Below are 26917 nucleotides of genomic sequence, written 5' to 3'. Positions count from 1 at the left end.
AATAGCAATGGAATATGGAGGGGGAATAAAAAAGTATAGTGTAGTATACAATATCTCTTTGTCTCTCCATCCATCCATTCATCCATCCATCCATCCATCCATATTTATTTCCTTTCTTATTCTCCATTCTAATTTCTGTTCTTCAGTTTTTTTTTTTTCACAGAATACCATTGCACAGCATGAATGACAGTTGGCTGACAAGTCTATGTACACAATATGCACAACTCCTTTTCCCCATGTCCTCCCTCAGGTTATAATCCATCCTCCACTCGTCCTTCGTCTCTCACTCTCCGCAAGGCTCCCAAGAAGCTTAATTCCTCCTCATCTTTCTTCCTCCCTGCGGTTAAAGCTCCGGACCCAGAACAATGGCAGAGCGAGTTTGAGGCCAGCGGTTTTCCAGTTCATTCTTCCTCTCCACTGTCTACCACAGCTGTCACTTCACTCATACACTCCTCCATCACTGAGTCCATGGCTGGGTTCTTTGGAACAAACAGCTTCCTGCCTGAAGCCACAGATGGTGCTGACAGCCCTGAGGAGGACTTTGATGATGTCCGAGAGAACATCCTCACCCAGGCACCTACCGTTCCAGAAATAGGGGTGTTCCCTAGCCAAGTGCCCTTACAGCCTGATGATTCCCACCAGGATGACTCAGAGGAGCAGGAGGAAAATGAAGAGATTGTGCTGTTCCCAACTGAGGTAGCTGGACAGGAGGTAGATGTTTGGAAGCCTCCTTCTTCAGCAGATTCGGACACGCCTATTGTGGCCTTCACTGAGACAGCCTGGCACAAAGCAGGGGAAGATGATGATGATGATGATGATGATGAGAAGGAGTCTGAGTTTCGTCATGGAGGCACTGATTATCTGTCAGAGACAGACCTGCCTGGTTCCCAAGAAACAGTGCAGGTAGATGGATGAATGGATGGATCAAAAGGTGGTTGTATGGGTGGGTAGATGCGTGGAAGGGTGGGTGGGGGTTTGGGGTGATGGTTCGGTGGGAGCTGGGTTGATGGGTTTGTTGAGTGGAAGGATGGGTATCTTGGATGAATGGATGGATGGATAAATATATGGGCAGATAAATAGACTGATGAATTTAATGGATGAAGTAATAGATATATAGTGGTAGATTGCATGGGTAAAGAAACAGATGGACAGAATAAGTACAATTATTATCAGAGGAAAATCTTTTATTTAAGTAAATAAAACAACATTCAGTTACATAAATACTTTATTAAGTAGAAACAAGTGTTATGTGAAAAATTCAGCAGTGCTCTGATAGTATACCAGAAATATGGCCAGAAATTACAAATAACACCAGGCTGATAATATTGTAAACAGTAATGTACACAATAATGTAAACAATTATGTAAGCAACAGTGGTCTAGTCCAGAAAACAGAATATCACCTGATCCTGTCGTAATTTTCTGTGAGTAGCTGATTTGAACTTAAAGGTTCAGATATTTTTTTTGTAACAAATTCTGCTAGTAGTAACAGTAAACCATACCCAGCAACCATTTTCCCCCCCTACGGTATACAATTAAGGCCATTTTTGTTCCTTTTTAAAATGAACAAAAGTTTTCATATTAATAGAAGGCACTAAAAGAAAATACCAAATCTGTGTACATCTCAGTTCCAGTTGTGTACATCAAAGTTCTACTGTACGTTATCTATAACGCAACCATTTTAAAAGAAAAGAGAGAAATTTGTGAATTTTGTTGATGGACTGAAAGGGTTTAATGAGGCACATTTGTACAATTTCTCCTGACATTTCTTGACATTTTAATCTTTCGATCGTTCTGCCTGTCAGTAATTAATGGTGCTAATTATTTTAACTTATTCACCATTTTATGTAACTAATGTTAGCAGAATTGTGAGACATCACTTCCAGTGACTCCTCTATCTCCCATTTGTTACTTTTCATTCAATTCTGTTTTTTTTTTTCCCTAGGTAATGTGTGTTGACTGGAGTGATCTGGGAGGAAAAGGCTATGTCATCCTCAACATGTCAGAGGATTATGATTGTGTAAGTTCCCGTCTTGTCCTTTTTAAAATTTTGATATTTCCATGTACATGAAATTTCTATTTCTAAAAAATAATTGCATCATGACAGCAAGGTACTACAATAATCCAACCTAAAAGTGAAAAAAGCATGAACTAGTTTCTTATCTTGGCAGTCATCTGAGATGAAAGAAGGATATCCTTGTAATATTACTTGCATGAACTTCAAATGAGAGAGCAGAGTCAATGATTACACCAAGGTTGCACATGATGTAACTGAAAGGCTATCCAGAGTTACTACGTGAAATAAATAAATAAAGCTTGTTTCTAGCTGCCTGTAATGGTTATTTGGCCATATAATGTACATAACACTACTTCTTTAAACCCTATACAACTATCAGGGTTCCTTGTCATTTGGAGCTTGCACCAGCTCTATGGGAGGGCTCTACGAATAATGATTGCCGCATGATGGTGTTATTATACTGCATATTTCAACATGTGCCTTCTTGAAGATACTTGGCATGCATGCACACATGAACAAAGGTGTATTCAGGCGTCATACACTGTCCCTGATGGTGCTATGGGGTTAATGGAACCAGACTTGAATGCATAAACTAGCTTGAAGATTAAATGTCCTCCTGGAACCAAACTGTGGTGTTTCCTGGATTCTTTACACTGTTAAGGAGCACAAATAACAAAAGCTGAATTTTCGAAAAAAGTTTATTCTACAAACTGGAATCTGTTATTCAGTTATTTGCATGAGTACCATATTAGTCATTCACTAAAAAGAGGGAGCCCTGCTTAAAATATTGCAACCGGTGGTTTTCTCCACCTCCACAGATAGTCTGCGCCGGCTACTCAATCCCAGAAAAAAAAAACAACAAAACTTGCCTTTCAATGTTCAAGTGATTTTATATGGTCTCTGCTTCCCATAATTTGCTGCAAATCCAATTATTCCACCACAAAATTGTCTTCGATTCGGGTCTAACATGACTGGAAGCGACACCATATTTGTCGATCGATTCCCGCGCTCCGATTGGCTGATCCGGACCATGTGACCCTGCTGTAGTGTATGTAGTTATGTTACAGAGCCAGGCAGTATACTACAGAGGGTAACTGAGAAAGCCAAGCACGCGCATCTGGCGGGAAATTTCATACATATTTTGCAAATATTTTACAGGGAAATGGTTAGTAATTTATTACCTGAGGATGCATCAGAAGGCATGTAAATTTCAAAATTTTCTGCGGGACATGTCCCCAGAACCCCCCCCAACATTAGTGCGCTTTCGGTATGCCATGGCAGCTTTGCCACTGCAAATTCCAGAACCACCTGCTCTTCTTTTTTTTATTTTTTATTTTTTTTAAGCCGGCTACTTTATATTTTCTGGAGAACCCTGTATTACACCAAATAAAATGTTTAATATTTAACTTTCATTTTATTTTGTTGTTTTCATTATTTACACTTATTATTATTATTATTATTATTATTATTATTATTAGACCTTAATGGTCTAGCTATCTTAGATTCCCTTGTCATGGGGATTTGTACCAGTACACAGTTAATGCCTCAATATTGTCCCACCCCTGATATTTATATTCTAGCTCTCTCTATCTGCAGTAGCAGCAGTTTCAGCAGTAGCACACCATTTCTTTAATCACATTCTCTGTCAATGGTACTGCAGCAGGCTGGCCACAAAAAATGCACGCGCACACACACCTCTCTGTCCGCACCCACTCCAGAATAGCAAAACTCGAGGTGCTCGTTCATCGTCATGGCAACTGCCAGGCATGTAATTACAATCAGCATGGCATTCGGTATTTTGCACTGAACATCTGCGTGCCACAATCGACGGCATGCCAACTAGGAGAGGGTCCGTAGGGTATAGGCAGTATTAACAAACAAATGCTGCAAGGAAAATAATGAATTAATACATTCTATAATTCTCAGTTTTATATATGCAGAGCCATTTGTTTCCAAACAGAGTACAATGAAACGGGGGGGAAAAATGTAAAATACATCAGGCATTCATTACAGCAATCAAAGCTTTTAAAATTCAGACAGCAAAGAAGTGCTATTTGATATTTTTAACCATTTTTAGGAAGGTATTTAAGAAATGGAAAAACTCTCCCTCTTGACCTTTAATTCTAAGTACTGTTGAAAGCCTATTGTCTGATTGTAGGATACAGAATAATATTCTATAATTATTTTTAAAAGAATAATTACCAGCAGTAGAGAAGACGGAGTTTAATCCAGAATAAAGACCAGGCTTCCTCTGTGAGACTTGGCCCCTCCATATCCTGTTTGGCCAAATGAATCATCACTTGACACAGTAGGATTTGAAGCAATTAGACGTCTGCTTTGGCATAAAGACAACCAGCATATGTGGACATGATGGTTTAAAAAAAAACAAAAAACCAACAACTCTGAGAAAGCTTCAATGTCTGGAGCAAAATGAAGCTCAGACTGCTCCAAGTCTTTCTTGTGTCTTTCTATCTAGTGAGGAAGTACAGTTGTGTTCACAATTATTCAACCCCCACTGAAATTAAGTGTTTTGGCCAGTTTGACATTGATTTTAATCATTTCAGTCATCTTATTTACAATTAAATCAAAGAGGCACTTGTAAATTAGACAAATATAACATAACATCTCATCTCATCTCATTATCTCTAGCCGCTTTATCCTTCTACAGGGTCGCAGGCAAGCTGGAGCCTATCCCAGCTGACTACGGGCGAAAGGCGGGGTACACCCTGGACAAGTCGCCAGGTCATCACAGGGCTGACATATAGACACAGACAACCATTCACACTCACATTCACACCTACGGTCAATTTAGAGTCACCAGTTAACCTAACCTGCATGTCTTTGGACTGTGGGGGAAACCGGAGCACCCGGAGGAAACCCATGCGGACACGGGGAGAACATGCAAACTCCACACAGAAAGGCCCTCGCCGGCCCCGGGGCTCGAACCCAGGACCTTCTTGCTGTGAGGCGACAGCGCTAACCACTACACCACCGTGCCGCCCTTATAACATAACATTTATAATAAAATGACCACAAATGTCTTTTCTGTGCTCACATCATTATCAGTTTTATTCAACCCCCAAGTGACATTCATTCTTAGTACAACATCCTTTTCCAGTTATAACATCTTTCAAGCGTGAAGCATAGCTTGACACAAGTGTCTTGCAGCGACCAACGGGTATCTTAGCCCATTCTTCATGGGCAAAAGCCTCCAGTTCAGTCACATTCTTAGGCTTGCGCGCTGCAACTGCCTTCTTTAGGTCCCACCAGAGGTTCTCAATCGGATTTAAGTCTGGTGACTGCACTGGCCACTCCAGAATGTTCCAGCCCTTCATCTTCAACCATGCTCTAGTGGACTTGGATGTGTGTTTAGGATCATTGTCCTGTTGAAGGGTCCAACGTCTCCCAAGCCGCAGGTTTGTGACAGACTCCATCACATTTTCTTCCAAGATTTCCTGGTACTGAAGAGAATTCATGGTACCCTGCACACGATGAAGCTTCCCTGTACCATTAGAAGCAAAACAGCCCCAAAGCATAATTGACCCCCCGGCATGCTTCACAGTAGGCAAGGTGTTCTTTTCTTCATAGGCCTGGTTCTTCCTCCTCCAAACATAGCGCTGGTCCATGGGCCCAAACAGTTCTAATTTAGTTTCATCAGTCCACAGAACACTTTCCCAAAACTTTTGTGGCTTGTCCACATGACTTTTGGCATACTGCAGTCGACTTTTCTTATTCTTTGGAGTCAGCAAGGGGGTGCGCCTGGGAGTTCTGGCATAGAGGCCGTCATTACGCAGTGTGCGCCTTATTGTCTGTGCTGAAACCTCAATGCCCACATCTGACAGATCTTTTTTCAGTTCCTCACCAGTCACACGGGGATTTTTATCCACCTGGCACTTCAGGTAGCGCACAGCAGTCGCCGTCAGGATCTTCTTTCTGCCATGACCAGGTAGCGTTTCCACTGTGCCCTTTGCCTTGAATTTACAGATGATGCTTCCGATAGTATCTCTTGGAATGTTTAACATTTTGGAAATCTTCTTATATCCATTGCCATTCTTGTGAAGAGAAATAACCTCTTGTCTTCTGGGACCATTCTCTTGCCTTCACCATGTTTGTCAACACACCAGTAAGCCCATGTTTACATTAGACCGTATCAGCGGATCATCAGATTAACGTTTTTAAAACGATTAGTGTGCACACAGCAACACCAATACACGATTCGCGTGCACACAGCAACACCAATACACGGATACGCTCGGCTCCGCAGGCATCCTGTGCTCCAAATCACTCCACCCTGAACAGCGAGTGCCCTCTGGAGGGTGCGCACTCCAGCCCTGCGCAGCTCACAGAGCGCGCGAGTGAAGTGCACAAGCCACGATTCGGGACTGAGCCGCTGTGTGTGTGATCCCAGCGCATATCACTTACCACTTGCAAGTGGAAGGATGGCAAGCCTAAAGACAATCATAACTACACAATGGGCAGTATTTGCATCAGTATTTGCAGTATTTTCATACTTTTATACTCTTTAATGAAAGGTGATACAAGGTGGAAGTCCGCGCCGTTTTTCAGCAGTCGCGTCACATGACCAACGCCAGCGAATCAGGAAGGTGGATGTCACAGTGACGTTGTCCAATGAGACGCCAGCTAGAGCTCAGCACAGCGTATCCGCGTATTCTGAATGTTTACACAGCACCGGAGCTGACACGATCTGGATTGAATACGTGGACGCTGGCGGATTCCCGTTTCCCGGCGTTTCCAGGCGGTTTAATGTAAACGGACAGTGCATCCGCGAAGAAAACGAGACAGATACGGTCTAATGTAAACGTATCCTAAATGTCTAGAAGGAGCTGAGTATCACAGTCCTTTTAAATCTGCCTAATTGGTGCTTATTATGTTTGATTGATGCTCGTTGACATCCACAGGTGTTTTCAATACCTGATTGAAAACACTTGAATGAACCTCTGTTCTTAAGAGTGGTAGTCTTAAAGGGGTTGAATAATTGTCAATGAAGAAATCACAAAAAGGCCATTTAATACTTTATTACAAAAGCAATTGATGTCATTTTAGTTGCCTTTGGTTCTTTAACAAGTCCTTGTAAGATGTCATTATGAACACAATTACAAATGCACACTGAATTCCCTAAAACCCTTTACAGCATTGGGGGTTGAATAATTTTGAACACAACTGTATATTTCTTGTAGATGCATTCTTATTTTGACAACTTTTAATGCACACAAGCTTTGTTGTGAATTTGCTTGCATGGCCCATCCAAATTTTAAAAAATTAAAATTACACAATTTGCACAATACTGAAGCACTGGATCACACTGTATTGTTACATATCTTACAGTCGTAATTTGGTTTATTCTATCCACATTCCCTGGATATGAGCAATCACACGCTCTGATTGGCTACTCTATTACTAGGATATCAGCTCATGTACTGTGAGTAGAGAAAAACAAAATGGCGGAGCATGTTGCTGAACCAACTGAGGATAAAATAAAAAAAACTCCTTGAAATCAAAACCCCTAAAAGTACAAAAAAAAGCACCAAAATATGGAATGAAAGTATTTGATGGCAAGAAGTTTTTGTTTTTTTTAAAACTTTTCAAGAATTATGATCGCATTTTTCACAAATTGCTCCTGTTTTTTTGTTTACATTCTTCATCTTTAAGCATTGAAATGTCTCATCTCATCTCATTATCTCTAGCCGCTTTATCCTGTTCTACAGGGTTGCAGGCAAGCTGGAGCCTATCCCAGCTGACTACGGGCGAAAGGCGGGGTACACCCTGGACAAGTCGCCAGGTCATCACAGGGCTGACACATAGACACAGACAACCATTCACACCTACGGTCAATTTAGAATTTAAAGGCCCTCGCCGGCCACGGGGCTCGAACCCGGACCTTCTTGCTGTGAGGCGACAGCGCTAACCACTACACCACCGTGCCGCCCGCATTGAAATGTGTTGGGTTTTTTTTAAGACTGGTTCAAAAGCTCAAAGTTGTTTGAAAATTACATCACTGAAATGTCCAAGGAAGAATTAAATAAAGGTCTAAAACTATTATATACCTCAGCAAGACGGCGCTTTCTACAAAAACAACACTAAAGTCAATTCATGCAGCCATCGATAGGTTTTTAAGAAGTCCGCCTAAATGGAAATGATTTTGTCGGACGTTTTTTATAAAGTTTTTATTTATCGAATTTGCAAAAAATAAAAATGCTCTGTTTCTCAAAATCCAGTGAATGTGGATAGAATAAAGCAGTTATTCCACTCAATCTTGTGGCTTATAGCCTACTCGGTGCTACGCACCTCATCAGCTATCAGCTCATGTATGACTCGATTTCATGGAATAATCAAGTATACATTTGGGTTTTGGATCCAATGGGTCCACAGTTCCTGCCCTCAAAATGCTAGGAGTGTTTATAGCTGCTGTAACGCAAGCGATGACAAATTTCTCAGACGACCTTCGACATTAAATGTAACTTGAAGCGGTTAAAATTACAATGTGTTGTTCAATAATAAGTAAAAAAAAATTATAATCCTTAATAACTTACTATGGTATCAGAGGAAAAAAATCACACTGAGATGTGTTGCTGTAGGAAAATAGTCAACTTCAGGTGATAACAGCATCACCTTTGTGTAATGGATTTCGAGCTGTTTTTAGGCCAATGTGATGCAATTCAGTGTGATTCGGTATTTGTGCAAAAGCTCCATTTTAATACAAAAAAATTGGATAAGCCATGCAAACTGCACAGACAAATTCAAAACCCCTTTTGAATGGTTTGTTTGCACTCTGTGAACTCTTCACAATAAGAGTGCATCAATAGTGAATACATACTAGACAGAAAGGAATAAGGGACTTCTGCAGTTCTTCATCTAACTTGGGTGTTCACAATCATTTTGGGAAAACAACCAATGAACAGACATGACCCGAGCCTTGGCATTTTGCTTTTTGTTCATCATTTACCATCAAGCTTGTAAATCCATATTCAATAAGTGTTTTGGCATATTCCCCCCCCGAGTCTGAATCTGAGTCACTCGGTGATGTTGAGGAACTAGTGGGGGTAGATGGAAAGAGAAATTCATCCATTTTTTTTTTTATTGCTGAACTCCTACACTAGTGCAGCATGTCAGGATGGTGAAAAACACAAAAATAGGATGTTGCTTTTAAATGTGGCTTGTTTTGAACGTGACTCTCAGTAACATTTCAAAATAATAGCACACACAATCCATCATCAAATTTGAGCAATGTTCATACTTTTAGCCTCGTTTTGTTGTTCTTCTTGTCATGTCACGTAACCTAAATGTGAAACATGTGTTTCCGTTTCAATTTTGCGAAATGTTTTTGTCAAATCGTCTGAAAAAAATTACCTCAGGCTAGTGAATAAGCATTTTTATATTTGAGATGAGTTTTTTCAAAATTCACATTTACGTTTACTCGTTTTTTCATTCGAGATTTCAGATTGCACATTAAGGAGGCTAATGGAATCCTGCCTATTGGTGTTTTCTCAACTTAGACAGTTCTAATCCTAATTCAGTAAGAAACTGTAAACAATTAGAGCACAGTTTGGACCTCAAGTAGGCGTATCAGACGCTCGCTGGCCGTGCTGTGAAAATTGTGCATGCTCATTTAATTTTCCAAATCTGTCATTGCTTAACTCTCGAATATTTTCTATCATGAACACTATCATTTAAAAGCTTATCTCTGCTTTCCAAATAAATTTATTTTGTTAAGATCTGTTCAATACTTTGGGAATAACAGCAGGTTGAAGTTGGTACAACAGAGTACGCTCTCTGCTTGCATGACGTCAAGAAACTGCCGGTGCTTTTTGAGTCATGGGAAAGCGCTCAGGCTCTCTCTCTTCTGATCGGTTTCCAACTGGATGACTATCAATCAGATAACTTTTATAAGGATGTTCTCTCGCTCTCACTGTTTCTGGTGAAGCATTCAGCAAAATTTTCCATCAGCTAGTTTTGACGTTATGATTCACGGGAGACTTTGAAGTGAGTTTGCATAGCTTTACCTACTTATTTTTTCAAATCAAACTGATTCCTGAAAATAAATAACTATTTTAGAATATAACCTGTAGTTGTTTTGATGAAAAATATTGAGATCTTAGTGGTCAGAATATATTAAAAACCGGAAGTCAGAAACACGAGTGTCAATTTCAGTTCAGTTAACTGAAACTGTTTACTGGATGTGGCTCAGACATTTTTTTTTTCAAGGTTTGCCTTGAAAGCTGTGAATATCTCATCTCATTATCTCTAGCCGCTTTATCCTGTTCTACAGGGTCGCAGGCAAGCTGGAGCCTGTCCCAGCTGACTACGGGCGAAAGGCGGGGTACACCCTGGACAAGTCGCCAGGTCATCACAGGGCTGACACATAGACACAGACAACCATTCACATTCACACCTACGGTCAATTTAGAATCACCAGTTAACCTAACCTGCATGTCTTTGGACTGTGGGGGAAACCAGAGCACCCGGAGGAAACCCACGCGGGCACGGGGAGAACATGCAAACTCTGCACAGAAAGGCCCTCGCCGGCCACGGGGCTTGAACCCGGACCTTCTTGCTGTGAGGCGACAGCGCTAACCACTACACCACCGTACCGCCGCTGTGAATATTAATCGAAATAATCATTTTATATTCTTTTGTATAAACACTAGCAGGCCCTACTTAGAAATACAAAGCCCTACAGAGCACAAAGAGGGGATTAGAAATGATCTTTTTTTATTTTGATAGAGAACAGTAGATGTGAATGACATTTCAGTGCTTATTTATGCATATTTTATAATTAATATTGAGTTCTCCTTCTTTGTGATGTATAAATGAGAGTTAAGATCAGCTTTATATTGCACAAATAAAGCCATTTGGTGAAACTTTGTACTGATTTAAGGGTTTACCTAATTAATACTAATTAAATGCTAATTTGCATAATTGGTTTTTACTCATTTGCTTAACTTTGTATTCAGCATACAACCATCTATGTGCCTGCCAATTTCCATGTAAATATCTTGAAAAGCAAAACAGTTAAGAAAAAAAAGCATTTCGTTAATGAGGCCCATTTTGGACCATGTGATCCGAATATATCATATTGCGGCAGTTTTCTAAAAATTAAGCCATTTTTTCAATCTTTAAGAGCTCAAGAACGGATAAACATATTTTAATTCTGTAAAAAGTATGTTGTTCTGCATTCAATTCTGAATTCAGTGAGACCAGTTTCAAGCAATTTGAATTTTCATCCGATATGCCTACCTCTAGTAACCATTCAGACCAAAATTTCCACCTTCAATGCTACTCTGACTAATCAGGTCATAGTTACTGCCCAAAATCCTAATGCAAAACAAAGGGGAAAAAATTATAGCTCCGTTTCCATTAGGATTTACACTCTATCATTCACTCCTGGACTTGGGTGGCATGGTGGTGTAGTGGTTAGCATAGTCGCCTCACAGCAAGAAGGTTCTGGGTTCGAGCCCAGTGGCTGGCGGGTTCTTTCTGTGCGGAGTTTGCATGTTCTTTTCCGTGTCTGCATGGGTTTCCTCTGGGTGCTCCGGTTTCCCCCACAGTCCAAAGACATGCGGTTAGGTTAATATGGGACGGCCTTGGGCTGAGGTGCCCTTGAGCGAGGCACCTAACTCCCATCTGCTCCCCGGACGCTGTTACCCAGAGCAGTGGGCAGCCATGCTATGTGTGTGTGCTCATTGCTCACGTGTGTGCGCATGTGTGTTCACTGCTTCAGATGGGTTAAATGCAGAGAGGAATTTCACAAGTGTGTGATTGAATAAAGTTGTGCTTTCTTTCTGATAAATGTAAAATGTATTTGATAAAAATTAAATTAAGAAAAACATTAAATACATGTTTATTTACAGTCCATTCTTTTTGCATTGTCATGTTCTATCATTCCAGGAATTTGCAAGTATTCGAGTGTGGTATCCATCCCAAAAACAGACATGATGGCTATCCATGCTCTGTATTTTAGATACAAATATTTTGATAGTTTGGTTCATAATTTGAATAAAAGTTTTATGTACAATTGTCAATGCAAATGTCTACGTCGTGGATAGCTCATCTGTGTTTAAAAAAAAAACAAAAAAAAACAGGCACACACTGTTGTCAGAAAAGTGTTGGTTTAATGTATGTAGGTGTTTGTGTTCCAGAATACGTTTCGTGTGGAGAGTGGGGACAGGCTGCTGGAGATGCTGGAGAGCACATTCTCCAGGAAGATGAACAGTCCTCATGGCTCATGGTTCATCTCACTGAGCAAACCCACCAAACAGGAACATCAGCTTCTCATGATGCTTACCAATGAGCAGGGTAATACACACATGCCTGCTTTTTATACTTTTAATTGGATCAGCACAAATGCGAAAGAGTCATGATCTAAGTTACATGTGAAGTACTGTATATTTGTATTATTACACCGTCTAAGCACACATATAACCGATGACTAACTGTATTCGAAGTACTCATTTAATTTCAAATAATCAAGACAATGTTTTATTCCTCTCTTATATCATGGTAATTTGTTGAGTTACAATTTTTAATTGATAAATGAACAGGAGGTTATATTTTTACCCATTTATAATGTTGTAGAACATCCGTGAGACAATTTGTCACTTATGTTATAGCAGCTATAGACCCCTTGTGCATGACATCACACATCACATGATAATTTCACCTGGGGGTCAAACAGACACCATCTTTCGTTTTAAGCAAAACGTAATCTGTCTTCAATATGGTTCGTTTTTGGTTGTTCAAATAGATTTAAAGGTATTACCGTCTCCCTGCTATCAAGAAAAATGTTAACAAAGAGAAGCAAATGCTTCAAGAACAATGAAGAAATGAGTGGTTAAAGAGAATACGATGAGAGGAGATAAGCCTGAAGTCTGGAAACACACACAGACTGAACTTAACAGCCACATGTATGTGAAATGGAAATAAATCGACTAAGGCAGGAAAACTATTTTGCATAAAATTGTTAGTGTCTGTTACACACTTACCGACCTGTGTGACTCGGTTGTGCCTTTTGAATAGAGAATAAATGAAGAGGGAACTGAACATTAACTGTTCAGTTATTACAAGGGTGATTTAGAGTTACTATATATGACTATAGCTACAACTGGAATGTACTGATTCTGTTAGCGTTTGTAATTATTGTCCCATCCACTATTAGATAAAATTAAAATAAAATCGTACAACACTGAAAGTCTAGAGCAAGCTATTTTGTTATTTTACAAATAATAACACTTTAGATATTGTTTTAACAATAATAAGTACAACCCCGATTCCAAAAAAGTTGGGACAAAAAATACAAATTGTAAATAAAAATGGAATGCGATAATTTACAAATCTCAAAAACTGATATTGTATTCACAATAGAACATAGACAACATATCAGATGTTGAAAGTGAGACATTTTGAAATTTCATGCCAAATATTGGCTCATTTGAAATTTCATGATAGCAACACATCTCAAAAAAGTTGGGACAAGGGCAATAAGAGGCTGGAAGAGTTAAAGGTACAAAAAAGGAACAGCTGGAGGACCAAATTGCAACTCATTAGGTCAATTGGCAATAGGTCATTAACATGACTGGGTATAAAAAGAGCATCTTGGAGTGGCAGCGGCTCTCAGAAGTAAAGATAGGAAGAGGATCACCAATCGCCCTAATTCTGCGCCGACAAATAGTGGAGCAATATCAGAAAGGAGTTCGACAGTGTAAAATTGCAAAGAGTTTGAACGTATCATCATCTACAGTGCATAATATTATCAAAAGATTCAGAGAATCTGGAAGAATCTCTGTGCGTAAAGGTCAAGGCCGGAAAACCATACTGGGTGCCCGTGATCTTCGGGCCCTTAGACGGCACTGCATCACATACAGGCATGCTTCTGTATTGGAAATCACAAAATGGGCTCAGGAATATTTCCAGAGAGCATTCTGTGAACACAATTCACCGTGCCATCCGCCGTTGCCAGCTAAAACTCTATAGTTCAAAGAAGAAGCTGTATCCAAACTTGATCCAGAAGCGCAGGCGTCTTCTCTGGGCCAAGGCTCATTTAAAATGGATTGTGGCAAAGTGGAAAACTGTTCTGTGGTCAGACGAATCAAAATTTGAAGTTCTTTATGGAAATCAGGGACGCCGTGTCATTTGGACTAAAGAGGAGAAGGATGACCCGAGTTGTTATCAGCGCTCAGTTCAGAAGCCTGCATCTCTGATGGTATGGGATTGCATTAGTGCATGTGGCATGGGCAGCTTACACATCTGGAAAGACCCCATCAATGCTGAAAGGTATATCCAGGTTCTAGAGCAACATATGCTCCCATCCAGACGACGTCTCTTTCAGGGAAGACCTTGCATTTTCCAACATGACAATGCCAAACCACATACTGCATCAATTACAGCATCATGGCTGCGTAGAAGAAGGGTCCGGGTACTGAACTGGCCAGCCTGCAGTCCAGATCTTTCACCCATAGAAAACATTTGGCACATCATAAAATGGAAGATACGACAAAAAAGACCTAAGACAGTTGAGCAACTAGAATCCTAGATTAGACAAGAATGGGTTAACATTCCTATCCCTAAACTTCAGCAACTTGTCTCCTCAGTCCCCAGACATTTACAGACTGTTGTAAAGATAAAAGGGGATGTCTCACAGTGGTAAACATGGCCTTGTCCCAACTTTTTTGAGATGTGTTATTGTTATGAAATTTAAAGTTATCTAATTTTTCTCTTTAAATGATACATTTTCTCAGTTTAAACATTTGATATGTCCTCTATGTTCTATTCTGAATAAAATATGGAATTTTGAAACTTCCACATCATTGCATTCCGTTTTTATTTACAATTTGTACTTTGTCCCAACTTTTTTGGAATCAGGGTTGTATCAATGTATAAATAAGTGTAAATAGCTCTGTAACTAGATGTCCTTAGGGTTGTTGAGACATGGAGGGCCGGGATGCCATGTAGCCCACAGTTCAGGTCGGAGTCCTTTTGAGAGTAAATGCTTTGGCTTCTGCAACATTCTGTTCCCAAAAGCTGATGTTGGGCAAAATTATTTACACAAAAAAAGGTTTTCTTGCTTTTGTAGGTGTTTTTTTTTTTTTTTAAATAAACTGTTCGTCCGTGTTGGGACTCTTTGCGGAAAAAGAAGGTATATTCCAACACATAGCTAACGCTACCACTCAGCCACAAATCTGCACTGTCAACAAATATTGTATGGATCATAACCACTAGTAAACTCTAATTTCCACGTATATCTATCCTTCGCTTCTTTCTGACGTAGATTATCCAAGTAATCCAGTAGTAGAGCTTTTTTAGCTGTAATTTTCTTCGGACAACAGCTACAAACATGGGACATCTTTGCTTGGCTTCAGTATGTAAACAAAGCTTGCTTGTCCCCCAGGTCTAGGGTAGCAACAGTTGCTAATGTAAATGTAATGTCAGTGCAAGGGGTCTATAAACACTCATTCCCTCACCAGGCTCTATTCTTTCTCTGTCTCTCATTCTCTCTCTCTCTCATATAAAGTTAATAAGCCAAAATTCACAGTTTGTCTTGTTACAGAGAAACTGGAAAGTACAAATACCTCTATAATTCACTACTTCCCACGGTGTTTAAAAAAATTGTACATCAGATAGAAGACACACTGTTTTTGTTTTATCTGGTGTTTTACACTTGCTGACAAGCACATCATCACCTGGTACACTTTTAAAAAGCTCTTCACACATCTTGCTGTGGAAGTCCCAGCTTGGCACATCTGTTCATGTTAAAATATGCCTTAATGACAGTCATGGAACCATGTCTCAAACACGCATTATGTGAAAGGAAAAATCCACTGTGAACTACCTGCATTTTAGTTGTCAGGAAAGTAGACTGTAGGAGGGTGTAAATCCAGTTAGAAGAAAAATAGACGGTGATGGCTGTTTCGTGAGACTCAGAACGACATCCCGAAGATGACGTCACCATCAGACAGACGACATTGTCTTGATAAGTGGAGCTGTCTGGTGAATCAGACGAGTGTTTTGGTTGAATAAACAGGTTTAACCTTGATGATTTTAAATAAAAGACTTCTTAAAGGGCTGATGACATGAACATGACTCTATGCAATTTCTTAAATAAACTATACAACATGGCAAACATGTTAGATTTCTGTTATAATTACGTGAAAAGAAGCTGTTGTTACGCAAATATCCAACTTTTAATTGCACAGCGCAAGAAAACTGGGTCCGTGGCTCGCGGCCATGTTGTGACGTCAGCGGGAGAACACGCTGCGGTTCACTGGCTGTTCTACTCAATGGAAATGGCGCATGAAAGCGCCGGTGAACTCTCTAGTGCTAGCTCTTCCTCTTCTGGGAGTCTAGAATTGTGTTGATCTCTTCCGAATAGAATCTGTGATAGCCTACCCTCTTTACCCTTTGCCTCTCGTTGCTAGGCAGCAGTTACATGAAAGCCGCAAGCTTTCACAAGCAAATACATGACTGATATCACGCCGACTTTATGATTACATTTATGATTATCATGTAGAATCTATAGCTCTGGCGGCACGGTGGTGTAGTGGTTAGCACTGTCGCCTCACAGCAAGAAGGTCCTGGGTTCGAGCCCCGGGGCCAGCGAGGGCCTTTCTGTGTGGAGTTTGCATGTTCTCCCCGTGTCCGCGTGGGTTTCCTCCGGGTGCTCCGGTTTCCCCCACAGTCCAAAGACATGCAGGTTAGGTTAACTGGTGACTCTAAATTGACCGTAGGTGTGAATGTGAGTGTGAATGGTTGTCTGTGTCTATGTGTCAGCCCTGTGATGACCTGGCGACTTGTCCAGGGTGTACCCCGCCTTTCGCCCATAGTCAGCTGGGATAGGCTCCAGCTTGCCTGCGACCCTGTAGAAGGATAAAGCGGCTAGAGATAATGAGATGAGATGAGATCTATAGCTCTACGTACCTTTATCTTATGTCGTTTCACAACACATGTGCTGACAGGAGGACTGTCTTTGGATCCGGCATAGCTACGAGTAGACCCCCTCCGGAATACTGGCAGTGTTGCCAGATTGGGAGGAATCCCGCCCAGTTGGGCGGTTTCAAGTGCATTTTGGTGGGTTTTGAACATATTTTGGGCTGGAAAACTTCAGCAGTATCTGGCAACAGATACTGCTGACGTTTTCCAGCCCAAAATATGTTCAAAACCCACCAAAATGCACTTGAAACCGCTCAACTGGGCGGGAAACCTCCCAATCTGACAACACTGTGTAGGCACTGCTGATGGTAGTAACACACGTTTGTGCTGAACTGAACACCCAAGAGATTCTTTTAAGCTGGGAAGGGTGTCAAAACAATCCAAATCGACGTGTTCAGAGCACAGGACGGATGTTGGTGAGGGCTCCCACTTGTCACGAGTGCGCCTGACTTGCTTCACCCACTTCGCATGCAGCTCGGGATCTCTGGGAAACTTGAATAAACTTACCCCATCCTTGTAGGTTTTGGAGCAAAAGCCGGCAACACAACGCGAAGGCATAATAACTAATATATAATGTATAATAATGACAAACTGAACACCTGTCGCATCAACAATAAACTGGTAAGTTAGGAGGAAGGTTCTTTCGCTGACGTCATATAGCTCCTCCTCCTCTTTCGTCTCCTGGGTGCTGCAGCCCTGTCAAATTTGCCCAAATAGCCGCGTTTTTTATCATAACTTGTAAAATAGGCGCCTTCGTGAATTAATATATGGATCATCGGGAATTACTTTTTATGTTATAAAACATCGCCAAAGATGTCAAAAACGTGTCATCAGCACTTTAATAGGTCTTAATACTTTTATCATGTTTGGAATTCCAAGATTGATCATGCCATAGCCATAATTTTAAGCAGTAACAATGTCAGCTCATGAACGTTATAAAATCCCAGTTTAAAATGTCGTTACCATATATTTAAGTTATTCCACGGAATCGAGTCGTACATGAGCTGATAGCCGACGAGGCGTGTAATGCCGAGTTGGCTATAAGCCATGTACGACAAGATTGAGTAGAATAATTGTTTTATTCTACTCACATTCACTGGATTTTGAGAAATTAAGCATTTTTATCCCCCACCCAAAGAAAGTTTGGCAGGGGATATAGAAACTGGTTCCATCCAGCTGTCCATCAGTCCGGTCACGTTTTCGTTTCTGGGCCATATCTTTTAAAACTACTGAAGATATCTACATGAAACTTTTGTATACATATCAAGCAACATGTGAACTGGTGCCTTTTGCTATTTTGGATTTTTGAAAAAAAGTATTTTTCAAATTTTTACATAAAATATTGATTTTGACTTGGCAATGTTTGTTTCTGGAGCATATATCCAGAACTATTCATGATACAGATTTGAAACTTGGTATACATGGTGATACAGATGTGCCTTTTCATACTAAGAAATTTAAATTTTTCATGATTCCATGGAAACAGTTTCAGACTTAGTTTCTCAGGTTAGTCTTAGGGGCAGGTTTTGTTTCCAGAGCAGAACTTGAAAACTATGAGTGGTATGGTCTTGAAAGTTGATATGTGTTGATTTAAGTAATGTATACAGTGCCTTGTAAAAGTATTCATCCCCCTTGGTGTTTTGTCCTGTTTTGTTGCACTACAAGCTGGAATTAAAATTTGATTTTTGGAGGGCAAGTACCATTTGATTTACACAACCATGCTTACCACTTTAAAGGTGCACATTTTTTTTCTTTTTATTGTGACACAAACAATAATTAGGATGGAAAAACAGAAATCTGGAGTGTGCATAGGTATTCATTCCCCAAAGTCAATACTATTATAGAGGCACCTTTTGCTGCAATTACAGCTGCAAGTCTCTTGGGGTATGTCTATTAGCTTGGCACATCTAGCCACTGGGATTTTTACTCATTCCTCAAGGCAAAACTGCTCCAACTCCTTCATGTTAGATGGGTTGCGTTGGTGTACAGCAATCTTCAAGTTATGCTGCAGATTCTCAATTGGATTGAGGTCTGGGCTTTGATTAGACCATTCCATCCATTATCTTTAGCCACTTATCCTGTTCTACAGGGTCGCAGGCAAGCTGGAGCCTATCCCAGCTGACTATGGGTGAGAGGTGGGGTACACCCTGGACAAGTCGCTAGGTTATCGCAGGGCTGACACATACAGTAGAGACAAACAACCATTCACACTCTCATTCACACCTATGGTCAATTTAAAGCCACCAATTAACCTAACCTGCATGTCTTTGGACTGTGGGGGGAACTGGAGCACCCGGAGGAAACCCACGCAGATACGGGGAGAACATGCAAACTCCACACAGAAAGGCCCTCATCGGCCACTGGGCTTGAACCCAGGACCTTCTTGCTGTGAGGCGACAGCGCTAACCACTACACCACCGTGCCGCCCATTAGGCCATTCCAAGATATTTAAATGTTTCCCTTTAAACCACTCCAGTGTAGCTTTAGCAGTATGTTCAAGATCATTGTCCCGCTGGAACATGAACCTTCGTCCCAGTCTCAAACCTCTGGCTGACTCAAACAGGTTTTCCTCCAGAATTGCCCTGTATTTAGTGCCATCCATCTTTCCTTCAGTCCTGACCAGCTTTCCTGTCCCTGCAGATGAAAAACATCCCCACACCATGATGCTGCCACCACCATGCTTCATTGTAGGGATGGTGTTCTCAGGGTGTTGTTTGCACCACACATGGCATTTCCCATGATGGCCAAAAAGATCAATTTTAGTCTCATTTGACCAGAGAATCATCTTCCATGTGTTTGGGGAGTCTGCCACATGCTGTTGGGCAAACTCCAGATGTGTTTTCTTAAGCAATGGCTTTTTCTGGCCACTCTTCCATAAAGCCCCACTCTGTGGAGTGTACAGCTTAAAGTGGCCCTATGAACAGATACTCCCATCTCCACTGTGGACCTTTTCAGCTCCTTCAGTGTTATCTTTGGTGTCTTTGTTGCATCTCTGATTTAATGCCCTCCTTACCCAGTCTATGAGTTTTGGTGGGCGGCCTTCTCTTGTCAGGTTTGTAGTGGTGCCATATTCTTTCCATTTTGCTATAATGGATTCAATGGTGCTCCCTGGATTATTCAAATTTTGTATTATTTTTTTTTATGACCCAACCCTGATCTATACTTCTCCACAACTTTGTCTCTGACCTGTTTGGAGGCTCCTTGGTTTTCATGTTGCTTGCTTAGTAGTGTTGCAGAGTCAGGGTCCTTCCAGAACAGGCTGATTTATACAGACATCATGTGACAGATCATGTGACACTTTGATTGCACACAGGTGGATCTTAATCAACTAATTATGTGACTTATAAAGTGAATTGGTTGGACCAGCTCTTATTTAGGGGTTTCATATGAAAGGGGGTGAATACCTATGCACACTCCAGATTTCTGTTTTTTCATCTTAATTATTGTTTGTGTCACAATAAAACAACAGTGTGCATCTTTAAAGTGGTAGGCATGTTGTGTAAATCGAATGATCCAAAAATCCATTTTAATTCCAGCTTGTAATGCGACATAACAGGACAAACACCAAGGGAGATGAATACTTTTGCAAGACACTGTATATGCCTTTTGATACTAAGAAATGTGAGAAATTTAAATTTTTAGCTCATCTAGGCCAAGGTCCGGTGTGCTTATGCCATGGGCTGCTGAGGTCAGTGTAAAGAGGTAGGGTTGGTTTCCTGCAGCAGAACTTGAAAAATGTGGCAAATAATATCTTGAAACTTGGTATATAGTTGGTATATAGGGTGGGAGATATAGATGACTGTCTTCTTGTTATTTTTATTTTTTCCAAATTCGATAAATAAATACTTTATACAAAACGTCCGACAAAATAATTTCCGCTTAGAATGTAAACAAACCGGCAAAATTACAGGAGCAATTTGTGAAAAATGCTAGAAGAATAATTCTTGAAAAATAAAAAATGTACATTACCCTCAAATACTTTTATTCCATATTTTGTTGCTCTTTTATTATTTTTTTGTGCATTTTTGGGGGTTTTTTTTGGAGTAGAATTTTTATTTTGTCCTTGGTTGGTTCAGCAACACCAAGGACAAAATAAAAATTCTACTCCAAACCCCCCCCCCCCCCCCCCCCCCAAAAAAAAAAATGCACAAAATTTTGCAATTGATTGCACTGGATTGTATTTAGAGGTATCAGAGTACAGGGGGCTGAATACTAATGCACACCACATTTTTCAGATTTTTATGCGTTTTAAAATTTTGAAGACCATTTATCATTTTCGTTTCACTTCACAATTATGTGCTATTCTGTGTTGGTCTATCACATAAAATCTCAATAAAAAACTTAAGTTCGTGGTTGTAAGGTGGAAAATTGTGCAAAAGTTCAAGGGGTATGAATACTTTTGCAAGGCACTGTGTGTGTGTGTGTGTGTGTGTGTGTTTTATATATATATATATATATATATATATATATATATATATATATATATATATATATATAAAATAAAATCACCCTTCAAGCTTAGATTTGTGAGTTTTAAAGACAATGTAAGCTTCACGCCAATATGTGAATAAACTGTGGCGAGGAATATAGATAAGTTTTCCAGGTCCAGTGCAGCTGTTAAATATGAAACCCTTTTTGATTACATAAAAATAAGTTTAAGCTACAACTTGATGCATTGAGGATAATGTACTGTACATTTGATAATTATAATGTACACTTGTATGTCCATACATACATTATTTATATACTTAGCGAGTTCGTAAATGAGAACTGTTGAAGGTCATTTAAGCTTAAATTGTCTTCAAAACTCACAAATCTAAGCTTGAAGTTTGATTTTTCTTTATTCACAGGTATATGAGCTGATATCCTAGTAGTAGAGTAGCCAATCAGAGCACGCGATTGCTCATATCCAGTGAATGTGGATAGAATGAAATAAATAAATATTATATATATACACTCTGTCTCTCTCGCGCTCTCTCTCTCTCTCTCTCTCTCTCTCTCTATATATATATATATATATATATATATATATATATATATATATACACACACACACACACACACACACACACACATACATACATACATACATACATACATACACACACACACACACACACACACACACATACATACAGTGCCTTGCAAAAGTATTCATACCCCTTGAACTTTTTCACGTTTTTCCACCTTACAACCATGAACTTAAAAGTTTTTTCTTGAGATTTTATGTGATAGACCAACACAGAGTAGCACATAATTGTGGAGTGAAACGAAAATGATAAATGGTCTTCAAAATTTTAAACAAATAAAAATCTGAAAAATGTGGTGTGCATTAGTATTCAGCCCCCCTGCGTCAATACTTTGTAGAGCCACCTTTTGCTGCAATTACAGCTGCAAGTCTTTTGTGGTATGTCTCTACCAGCTTTGCACATCGAGACACTGAAATTTTTGCCCATTCTTCTTTGCAAAATAGCTCAAGCTCAGCCAGATTGGATGGAGAGCGTCTGTGAACAGCAATTTTCAAGTCTTGCCACAGATGCTCAATGGGATTTAGGTCTGGACTTTGACTGGGCCATTCTAACACATGAATATTCTTTGATCTAAACCATTCCATTGTAGCTCTGGCTGTATGTTTAGGGTCACTGTCTTGCTGGAAGGTGAATCTCCTTCCCAGTCTCAAGTCTTTTGCAGCCTCCAACAGGTTTTCTTCCAGGATTGCCCTGTATTTAGCTCCATCCATCTTGTAGACAGGGAGCGGCTCCAGAGGGTAGTAAAGGCAGCACAGAGGATCACTGGCTGCCCTCTCCCCTCCCTGATGGACATTTACACCTCCCGCTGTCTTAGCAGAGCTAAGAATATTATCAAGGACAGCTCCCACCCTGGCTTTGATCTGTTCGACCTGTTGCCCTCAGGGAGGCGCTACAGGTGCATCAGGGCAAAGACAAATAGATTAAAAAACAGCTTCTTTCCAAAAGCCATAACTGCCCTGAACTCAGATATGCTCTGACTTTATAGTCTATTTATTTTACTATTTACTATTTTACTAATTTATAAATGTGCAGTACTTTTATAAGGTGACTCTCTATACAATACTTTTTATAATGTGCAATACCACACTCCAAAATGTGAAATGCAACACATGCAACCTCAGGACTGTGCACCTTACACACAACACATGCACCTCAGGACTGTGCACCTTACACACAACACATACACCTCAGAACTGTGCATCTTACACACAGCACATATACCTCAAGTCTGTGCACCTTACCTTGCAATAATTCAAATGTGTAATGTTTTATCTTATAATGTGACTCTCTCGTGCAATAATTTACAATGTGACTGTCTCTGTGCAATACTTTATATGTGCAATACCTCACTCCATAATGTATAACACAACACATACACCTCAGACTCTGCACCTTACACCCCCCCCCTTTTTTTTTCTTTTCTCCTCCTTCCCCTTCCCCCCATTCCTCTCTCTCTCCCTCTCTACATGCTGTTTGCACTGTTATTGGAGATGCTTTAATCTCATTGTACATGAGTATAGTGACAATAAAGGCATTCTATTCTATCTTCCCATCAACTCTGACCAGCTTCCCTGTCCCTGCTGAAGAAAAGCATCCCCATAGCATGATGCTGCCACCACCATGTTTCACAGTGGGGATGGTGTGTGCAGGGTGACGAGCAGTGTTAGTTTTCCGCCACACATAGTGCTTTGCATTTAGGCCAAAAAGTTCAACTTTGGTTTCATCTGACCAAAGCACCTTCTTCCACATGTTTGTTGTGTCCCCTACATGGCTTCTTATGCCTGTCTTTCAACAATGGCTTTCTTCTTGCCACTCTTCCAAAAAGGCCAGATTTGTTTCATGTACGACTTGTAGTTGTCCTGTGTACAGATTCTCCCACCTGAGCTGTGGATTTCTGCAGCTCCTCCAGAGTGATCATGGGCCTCTTGGCTGCTTCTCTGACCAGTGCTCTCCTTGCTCACTCTGTCAGTTTAGGTGGATGGCCATGTCTTGGTAGGTTTGCAGTTGTGCCATATTTTTTCCATTTTTGAATGATGGATTGAACAGTGCTTCTTGAGATGTTCAGAGCTTGGGATATTTTTTTATAACCTAACCCTGCTTTAAACTTCTCCAGAACTTTATCCCTGACCTGTCTGGTGAGTTCTTTGGTCTTCATGATGCTGTTTGTTCTTCAGCATTCTCTAACAAACCACTGAGGCCTTCACAGAACAAGTGTATTTATGCTGAGAGTAAATTACACACAGTTGGACTCTATTAACTAATTAGATGACTTCTGAAGGCAATTGATTGCACTGGATTGTATTTAGAGGTATCAGAGTACAGGGGGCTGAATACTAATGCACACCACATTTTTTTCAGATTTTTATGCGTTTTAAAATTTTGAAGACCATTTATCATTTTCGTTTCACTTCACAATTATGTGCTATTCTGTGTTGGTCTATCGCATAAAATCTCAATAAAAAAACTTAAGTTCGTGGTTGTAAGGTGGAAAAATGTGCAAAAGTTCAAGGTGTATGAATACTTTTGCAAGGCACTGTGTGTGTGTGTGATTTTATATATATACAGGGAGTGCAGAATTATTAGGCAAATGAGTATGTTGACCACATTACCCTCTCTATGCATGTTGGCCTACTCCAAGCTGCATAGGCTTGAAAGCCTCCTACCAATTAAGCATACCAGGTGATGTGCATCTCTGTAATGAAAAGGGGTGTGGTCTAATGACATCAACACCCTATATCAGGTGTGCAAAATTAGGCAACTTCCTTTCCTTTGGCAAAATGGGTCAGAAGAGGGATTTGACGGACTCAGAAAAGTCAAAAATAGTGACATATATTGCAAAGGGATGGAGCACTCTTAAAATTGCCCAGCTTTTGAAGCGTGACCATCGAACAATCAAGCGCTTCATTCAAAATAGTCAACAGGGTCGCAAGAAGCGCGTTGAAAAAAAAAGGCGCAAACTAACTGCCCGTGAACTGAGGAAAGTCAAGCGTGAAGCTGCCAAGATGCCACTCGCCACCAGTTTTGCCATATTTCAGAGCTGCAACATCACTGGAGTGTCAAAAAGCACAAGGTGTGCAATACTCAGGGACACGGCCAAGGTAACAAAGGCTGAAAAACGACCACCACTGAACAAGACACACAAGATGAAACGTCAAGACTGGGCCAAGAAGTATCACAAGACTGATTTTTCTAAGGTCTTATGGACAGATGAAATGAGAGTGAGTCTTGATGGGCCAGATGGATGGGCTCGTGGCTGGATCAGCAAAGGGCAGAGAGCTCCAGTCCGACTCAGACGCCAGCAAGGTGGAGGTGGGGTACTGGTATGGGCTGGTATCATCAAAGATGAGCTTGTGGGACCTTTTCGGGTTGAGGATGGCGTCAAGCTCAACTCCCAGTCCTATTGTCAGTTTTTGGAAGACACCTTCTTCAAGCAGTGGTACAGGAAGAAGTCAGCATCCTTCAAGAAAAACATGATTTTCATGCAGGACAATGCTCCATCACACGCATCCAAGTACTCCACAGCATGGCTGGCCAGAAAGGGTCTAAAGGAAGAAAGATTAATGACGTGGCCTCCTTGTTCACCTGATCTGAACCCCATAGAAAACCTGTGGTCCCTCATCAAATGTGAGATCTACAAGGAGGGGAAACAGTACACATCTCTGAACAGTGTCTGGGAGGCTGTGGTTGCTGCTGCACGCAATGTTGATCGCAAACAGATCAAAACACTGACCGAATCCATGGATGGCAGGCTTTTGAGTGTCCTTGTAAAGAAAGGCGGCTATATTAGTCACTGATTTGTTTTTGTTTTTTTGAATGCCAGCAATGTATATTAGTGAATGTTGAGTTGTTATATTGGTTTCCCTGGTGAAAATAAATGAGTGAAATGGGTATATGTTTGTTTTTTGTTAAGTTGCCTAATAATTATGCACAGTTATAGTCACCTGCACACACAGATATCCTCCTAAGATAGCTAAAACTAAGAAAGCCCTACTCCAACTTCCAAAAATACTCAGCTTTGATATTTATGAGTCTTTTGGGTTCATCAAGAACATAGTTGTTTTTCAATAATAAAACTAATCCTCAAAAATACAACTTGCCTAATAATTCTGCACTCCCTGTGTGTATATATATATATATATATATATATATATATATATATATATATATATATATATATAAATTTATTATTATTTATAAATAAAATAAAATCACCCTTCAAGCTTAGATTTGTGAGTTTTAAAGACAACGTAAGCTTCACGCCAATATGTGAATAAACTGTGGCGAGGAATATAGATAAGTTTTCCAGGTTCAGTGCAGCTGTTAAATATGAAACCCTTTTTGATTACATAAAAATAAGTTTAAGCTACAACTTGATGCATTGAGGATAATGTACTGTACATTTGATAATTATAATGTACACTTGTATGTCCATACATACATTGTTTATATACTTAGCGAGTTCGTAAATGAGAACTGTTGAAGGTCATTTAAGCTTAAATTGTCTTCAAAACTCACAAATCTAAGCTTGAAGTTTGATTATATATGGTAACTACATTTTAACCTGCAATTTTAAAGTTCATGATCAATTTTACATGAACAACATTTGCTTTTCATCTTTCTTTCGCTTCAACTTTAGCTACATTCATGGATCAAATGTACATTATCCTTGAGTCTGATTCACCCGACATCTCCACTTATCGACATAATATCGTCTGTCCGATGGTGATGTCATCTTTGGCATGTTGTTCTGAGTCTCGCAAAATAGCGGTCATCAAAACAGAAAAGGGTCAAGTGATCGGCAAACATGAACTCGGCAAAATCCAAAGTAAAACAGTATCAAATCACAAATTATAAGGCTTGGTAAAGTCTGTGTGCACACTGTGTGTTTACTTCATAAAGTCCTTGTGCTGTGAGTGTGCTTGTTTTGTGTG

At 40.2% G+C, this 26917-nt stretch overlaps 1 protein-coding gene across 1 annotated transcript in view; it reads left to right on the top strand.

Annotated features, from left to right (window-relative positions):
• The window catches only part of podxl2 (podocalyxin-like 2), a 67723-nt gene that overhangs the window by 17377 nt on the left and 23429 nt on the right, over positions 1-26917 (top strand). The window contains exons 3-5 of the mRNA XM_060909772.1: positions 251-903; positions 1945-2019; positions 12174-12330. Coding sequence (XP_060765755.1) covers positions 251-903; positions 1945-2019; positions 12174-12330 — 885 coding nt within the window. The remainder of the gene's footprint in view (positions 1-250; positions 904-1944; positions 2020-12173; positions 12331-26917) is intronic.

The sequence above is a fragment of the Neoarius graeffei genome, chromosome 26 (genome assembly GCF_027579695.1).
Source record: "Neoarius graeffei isolate fNeoGra1 chromosome 26, fNeoGra1.pri, whole genome shotgun sequence".
NCBI lineage: Eukaryota > Metazoa > Chordata > Actinopteri > Siluriformes > Ariidae > Neoarius > Neoarius graeffei.
The sequence above is the reverse complement of the archived record's forward strand: the minus strand, read 5'-3'. Positions and strand labels throughout refer to the sequence as shown.